The sequence below is a fragment of the Heptranchias perlo genome, chromosome 23, assembly GCF_035084215.1.
Source record: "Heptranchias perlo isolate sHepPer1 chromosome 23, sHepPer1.hap1, whole genome shotgun sequence".
In the NCBI taxonomy this organism is placed as follows: domain Eukaryota; kingdom Metazoa; phylum Chordata; class Chondrichthyes; order Hexanchiformes; family Hexanchidae; genus Heptranchias; species Heptranchias perlo.
In genome coordinates this window covers 11,496,706-11,503,477 of record NC_090347.1, presented here as the reverse complement: position 1 = coordinate 11,503,477, position 6,772 = coordinate 11,496,706, and the positions used below count along the sequence as shown (strand labels likewise).

At 40.1% G+C, this 6,772-nt stretch overlaps 1 protein-coding gene across 1 annotated transcript; it reads left to right on the top strand.

Annotated features, from left to right (window-relative positions):
- Window positions 1–3,219: 3,219 nt before the first annotated feature.
- On the top strand, window positions 3,220–5,012 carry socs3b (suppressor of cytokine signaling 3b). The gene is made up of 2 exons (XM_068004015.1): window positions 3,220–3,538; window positions 4,159–5,012. Exon 2 carries the CDS (start codon window positions 4,246–4,248, stop codon window positions 4,861–4,863), a length of 618 nt encoding a protein of 205 aa, XP_067860116.1. The 5' UTR covers window positions 3,220–3,538; window positions 4,159–4,245; the 3' UTR covers window positions 4,864–5,012.
- Window positions 5,013–6,772: the final 1,760 nt, after the last annotated feature.

Below are 6,772 nucleotides of genomic sequence, written 5' to 3'. Positions count from 1 at the left end.
CAGCATAAAATACAGCAAATGACATATGGTTTGTATTGGATACCATCTCTTCCACTATTAAAGGGTGCATTAAGCTTAATAATTGACTAGTGGTATTGATGTACAGTAGCTATTTTTATGGAAACAAACTGGATCGTTTCAATCCATTGTTCATTAACTCAGGAGTTTAGGTATTGTACAAATATTGTAGAGGAGATCAACCATATACATGTCATTCCTCTGTTGAATCGGACTTTGAAAGTGCTGCTGTAAGATTGTACCCTTGCTCATAGTAGAGTGGGGAAGTGAAATAGCTAAAATCGCTTCTGCACATGTATCTTCTTATTTTATATGATTGCATGTAATTAAATACCCTGGTGCTGGATGTATGAATCAAGCAGGACTGATATCAGGGCAGGGGGCTCCTGGAATACAGCAACTTGCAAAAAAGGCACCCAGACTCCGCATTCCATCTTCTGGCTTGTTCATGTGTATAGGCTAAAAGATTCTTGATTCAGTTGGAACTGGGACTCTTATCAGATACTGGGTGCCATAAATAATGGAGCCTTACAAGGCAGGCCCATAAAGCCTAGCTTGGAATTTGAAGGAGTCAAGGGAGGACCTGGTCTGGAATCTGAGGGAGTCAGGGGAGGCCGAGGGCACCATGGATTCCCAGCCTTGACACAGGGGCAAGACCCAATAAGGTGAGGCAAAAAAATAGACTCAAGCCACTGTGTAAAGTCATGATTGGTTAAGGCCAGAGGTGGGACACAAGCTGCTTTTGCAGTCCCCTGAAAGGTGGAAGATAACAGAGAGGCTGACCCCTTTTTCTTAAAGAGACAAAGACCTCGAGGCATCATTGGACGCCTCGTCTTTTTGGGAGACCCCAATAGGGCAAGGACCCTTGTCACTAGCTGGTCCTGGGCCCACCCCCAAAAATGGCATAAAAAGAGCACCTCTTTAGTAGTAAGGTAACAATGGCTGACTTTGGAGGCCCACCAAACAGCAAGAAGACGCTCCAGGTGGAGCAGGACTGAAGATGAGGAGTCCAAGAGGTCACCCCTGGCGGGGCAGAGATGTGTGAATCGACGAGGATACCCCAGGCAGGATGGAAAGCGCACTTTCTTCAAGTCTCCTGAGGTGGACGCAACTCTACCCATTGCGGACCGGGTAATATAATCTCTTGCTCTGCATTGTAAACCACTGTCCTAACACTGCAGGTGTTGGTCCTTTTGTGAATTTCAGTAAAGCACCTTTTTACCAAATTGGAGTCAGGTCAATTACCGCCAACCCAGGGTAAAATTTGACACTGCTAAAATGAAAAAAAACACCGAATCCTAGTTTACGTTAAATTATATACCATTCTTTTGGCCAACATTTAGAAAACATAATTTAAAAAGACATTGGAGCCATAATTAGGAAAAGTACAGATATATAATTTTAATCATTCACTGTTGAAACGTTTCAATGCCTGAAACAATTGTAAAAATATTTAAAAGCACATTCATTAATTGGCGAATTTTACTTAAAATGTGGAAACTTCGACGTTTATTTAGTCTATTAATAATCACACATTTGACTTCATAAAAAGCAATTGCCAGAAACTTGATATGTCTTTGTATAGGTGAAAACGAGAGCTAAATAAAATAAAATTTGCTTAGTGAGTAAAAATAGAAATGTCACTTCCCTAAAAAAAAATATCTGAAACTGTGTCTTGAGGTCCGTTTGCCAGTTGACTGTCTTTTGACAAATGGAAAGTATTTGAATATTTCTTCAGTATCACTTCTATTAGCCTATACGCCGCCCTGAGATTAGGGGATGAATCATATCTTCAATTATTGCTTGGCGTTTGCTATTCCCAGAAACGCGGTGCAGATTTCGAAAGTGGAGTTTGGAAACTCCTTTTGTTCCCAGTTACAGATGGAGGCAATCTCCTTTACAACAGTTCTCCCCTGGTTCCTTCTTGGAAGCCAAGCGAACACTTTCATAACATACCTAAGTGAAGCGGATACGGGAAGAAACCAGTTGAGAACTTTTTGGTTCCGTCTCCAATTTTCAATGACTGCTTGAAAACTATTCACTTCTTTTCTTGTCGCAACACAATGAAATGTTTTCTCCTTGGTAACGAGTTTAACTTGATGGAACTTTTTTTGGTAGAAGAACGCGTAAGAGGGGGGGGGGGGAGATAAAGTAGTTCGTTAGCATATTTTAAATTTAGAAATGATTTCGAACGTGCCCACGATGCGGGAATCTGTAAAAGTAGAGAAGCAGCAATTATTTTATGAACTTTGCTCAAAGTTGCAGTTTGTTCCTGCTCCAAACGATGGCGCCACCAGATCTTTATGACAAGTCCCCAGCAGTGGAATGAGGGGGGAGGGACGACTTTTATATTGGCAATTTACATAGAGTTATATTCATCCCAACCCCCACCAAAATAGAAATATGAACTGAGCCAATTGAGAGGCATTTTTTTTTTCTGGGGCACTATACTGGATTCTTGTATATTCCGGGCAGATGCCAAGGTTTCTCTTCAATAGCTCGTTGCTGAAGTTGGCAACAGCTCCCGAATAGGAGCAAATTCCACTTTTATCAAAAGCGAAAAGCTACAGCTCTTCGATTTGGTGACTGAGCGTTGTATAACATTGACATGCAGCAGGCTGATCCATTGCATGAATTAAACAGGCCGAGGAGGGGGGGAATCGAGAGGGAAGGCAGGCAATGTACAGACTTTTAACAATGAGAAGCAATAGTGAACCATTGATAGAGACGGAGAATTAGAGTCAAAGTATAGCAATCAGATGGGTAAAAAGCATTACACGTTATGAATGAAAGGGAGAATGAAATAACACAGAGAGGACAGAGAGGTAAAGACGTGCCTTACAGGAAGAGAAAGCAGATATGGGCTGCCTGATATTTTATGAATCGAGGACAATGTGCCACGTTTCTGAATCATTACTTCTCACAGGCGCCAGTGGCTGGACACTGGCCCAGGTTAGCTGCCGAATGCGAGGGTAATGCAAGAGTTTATTTCACCTTCTAAGAATGAAAACACTGAATCAAGACTCCCAGAGAACAAATTTGAAATCGATACCCGTAAAGGAGCGTGCTCTTCAGACACTTCCCGTTTCTGGCAACTCGCCCATTTTTTTCTTTTGAATCACGTTGTTACCAGAACTAATGCATTTCCAGGAACGCGAGGGGCGGAGCTGCAACACACGATATAAAGCCAAGCTCTCAAACCAACTCTGCTAGAACGTATCAGAGAGATCGTGATCAGCACCCTTATAGAGAAGTCTGGCAGCCGTCTGATCGACCCACACACACAAACTTTATCGACTTCTTGAAATACATTTAAAAGGGCATTGATTTGAAAGGAGCCAAGCAGACGGAGTGCCTCTGTACGTAAGCATTTGTGTGATTCATACACTGGCCCGGAGACTGTAAAGAATTACCCTCGGTTCTCTCCACTGCCCGACCCGAGACAACTTCAGTCCTCTGCTTTTTTAATAAAAGGATAGTGCGTTGATCCAACAATAAAAAAGACACGCTACAGTTGAAGGTAAGCTGGCTGGATTTTCTGCTTTCTCTTTTTTTAAGCTTTGGGATTGTTCCTTGGAGTAGTAAGGTTGGGTAGTATGGTACTGTTCATTGTGGAGAAGTTTGGTGTTAGGATCGCAGTTTGAAGAACATTGACCTGGAGTTTTTGTTGGGAGCTTTTAATAAACCTGGACAGTTAAGGTAAAGGTTTGGGGATCTCTATTGTGTGTGTTTATGTACATTTATAGGGGCATGAGCTTCATGCAAGGGAAAAATGATGAGAGTGGACAAGGAAATGGAGACTAACAAATAATGAAGACAGTGCTGGAATCCCTCAGCAGGTTTAGGGAGCATCTGGAGAGAAAAGACAAGAGAACGTTTCAACTTTCACCCTTTGTTCTGATGGGTGCAAATCTGAAACGTGAAGTTATTTCTTCTCCACAGATCCTGCTGTGTGTGACCAGCATTTTGATTCCTATTTAAGGTATCTGCAGTATTTATCTTTTTTTGTTTAAAGTAACAAATGAATCCTCTCTGTAGTCTTGTTAGGTAGGTTCACTTTCTGTAGCGTGGTCCAGTTGTACATTGCATTCAAACAAAATCCAGTATATCAATTATTAATTGAATGTTTATTTTTTTTAGACGCTGGAAACCTATCAACAAGCCACTTATGCATTAGCAGAAGTTTACGAATTCTCCCGGAACTTCCAATTTCAGGATTTATCTGCAATGGTAACACACAGTAAGTTTGACGGGATGAACCGTCCTGTCGATGTGCCGGCTCAGAGACTCTCTTACCGACTGAAGACCTTTTCTTCCAAAAACGAGTACAACCTTATTGTGAACACTGTGCGGAAACTCAAAGAGAGTGGCTTCTACTGGAGTACAATGAATGGGGGAGAGGCTAACATCCTCCTCAGCTCAGAATCAGTTGGAACTTTTCTAATCAGGGACAGCTCGGACAATAGGCATTTCTTTACTCTTAGTGTTAAAACAGAATCGGGTACGAAGAACCTGAGGATACAGTGTGAAAACTGTTCCTTTTTCCTGCAAACGGACCCTAAAAGCACCCAGACAGTTCCTAAGTTTGACTGTGTGTTAAAGTTGATCCACCATTATATGCCTTCAAAGTCTACAGACTCAGGGAATGTGAAAAGGGTCTATTTCATTTACTCTGGGGGTGACAAGATCCCATTGGTGCTGTCCAGACCTCTTTCATCTAGTGTTTCAACTCTGCAGCACCTGTGCAGGAAAACTGTAAATGGACATATGGAGGTGTCTGACAAAGTCCAAGAATTGCCTGTGCCTGTCAGACAGTTCCTACAGGATTACGATGCACCAGTATAAAACTTAAATTGCCATATGAACTCTCAAACGTCTGGCCTTCTCGGTTGGATATCTAAGCTTGAAGAAACCGAAATATTTGCACTCATTTTTTTTATTTATAACATTTCAATAATTTATAATAAAATGCACTATTTTTAATGACAACAAAATTGCATGCTTCGTTTCTGAAATATGTGCTCTGCTGTTTGTGATGCCTTTCAACCAGATAGTGTTAAAACATATAATTTGAAACATATGTAAGACAAAATGGAGTTCCAAGTGTAGGTATCCTTCCCTGTCTTTACTTTGTCAGTGTTCGGAGGAATCATCATATAAAAAGCGCAAATCTGCTTTCAGTCGGTGTCATTCAGCCCCATTAATTAAGGGCCGTCAGTTGATATTACTTTTTATTGTGCTACCACAAGGAAAGTTACTGTCTGTATGACTTCTAGCCCAATGTCAGGTAGAAACATACTAACTGGATCCTTTATGATAGTGCTAACTACCCTAGACCCCACAATCAGACTATTTAAAACACACTAATGTAGCATGTTTACATTTTATTAGAATATATAAGGTGCCGCATATTTCCAGCTGCTTTGAGAGTTCTGTAAAATAAGTGGTCTTTGTACTGCGATCCTTAATTTTAATTTGTTACTGTAATATACCATACTTCAATGCTGACAGATGCAAATACTCAAAAACCTAAATTGGCATATTTAAAGCAATTTAGCTGTGCATATTGTGAACTTTACAAGTGCTGCTATTCTACAAACAGACAGAATATTGACTCGCATTCAAAGAACCACCCGTCTGTTTTCACACATTTATTTCCTGTAATGCTTAACTAGTGGTCAGGATTTCTGCGTAAACAATTCATTGTGCTTTCTATGAATAAGAACAACCTTTTTGGTAATTAGAAAGGGGCAGCTAAAGGATACTAAGTGATTTATGTTCACTGTACATAACTTTAATTATTAGTTCTAAGACAAAGATTCTAAACAAGGTATTTTATATGCATGTTTTACATTAAGGTTCTAAGTTTTAAACTACATTTAAATTGATGATTCTCAGAAAAGTTAACTTAGCTGAGTTGAGCACATGACATGTAACGGACTCCAGTAAAGTCCCTAGTACACCTTATCACAAGTCCAATGGCATGCTGGGCTGTGCATGTGATCCCATTAAACTGCTGTGCAAGTTGCAAATTTTCATTCAGTATAGCTTCAAAAGCCTGTAACAGCCAATAGGGATTTAAGCAGAATCTTCTAAGCCAGTCTCTTTTTATGATCTTACTAAGACACTGTGTTTAAAGGTCGAGTTTGTAATGTAAGCTATAACTTACAATGAACTCAGCTAGTTTGACTGTAGAGAAAGCTTCTAACGGTAACCCATAAGCAGCTGAAAGCAACCCATCATTGGTACCGTGTTGATGATTATACTCAAATCAATACCTGCTCACTCAAGCCCTCAGCAATGCAATCCCCTTCATCTAGGCCAGCAACATCAGTCAGGACTGGCTTGATGGAAATGTGTTCTTTTGAAATCAATTTATGCCTGTGCCAGTAATCACTTGCTGCTATCTGCACAAATGTGAATGACTGGGAATGCTGATAAATTTAAATAGCTGTGGTTGTGTGGTTTGATTGTGTACACTGCATAACCTTTTCCACTGTGCTGTAAGAATATATCATCCAATTTAGCAAGCACTGGAAATGTAAAGACATTTTTGAATCGTTAATCTATCTCAAATTCTTAATTTTCCTAGAGAAAATTATAGTCGAGTCTAGATTTAGAAAACATATTAGAAATAGCATACTCATTTAACTCCATCTGAATGAAGATATAAAGCTTTTGTTCAAATGGAAAGCATGACTATGTATACAACACTGTAATGGTTGACAGACATGCTGCTTTTCCTGTATAAATT

Excerpts from the sequence above, each read along its gene's own strand:
- socs3b (XM_068004015.1), top strand. The coding sequence starts at position 4,246 with ATGGTAACACACAGTAAGTTTGACGGGATGAACCGTCCTGTCGATGTG.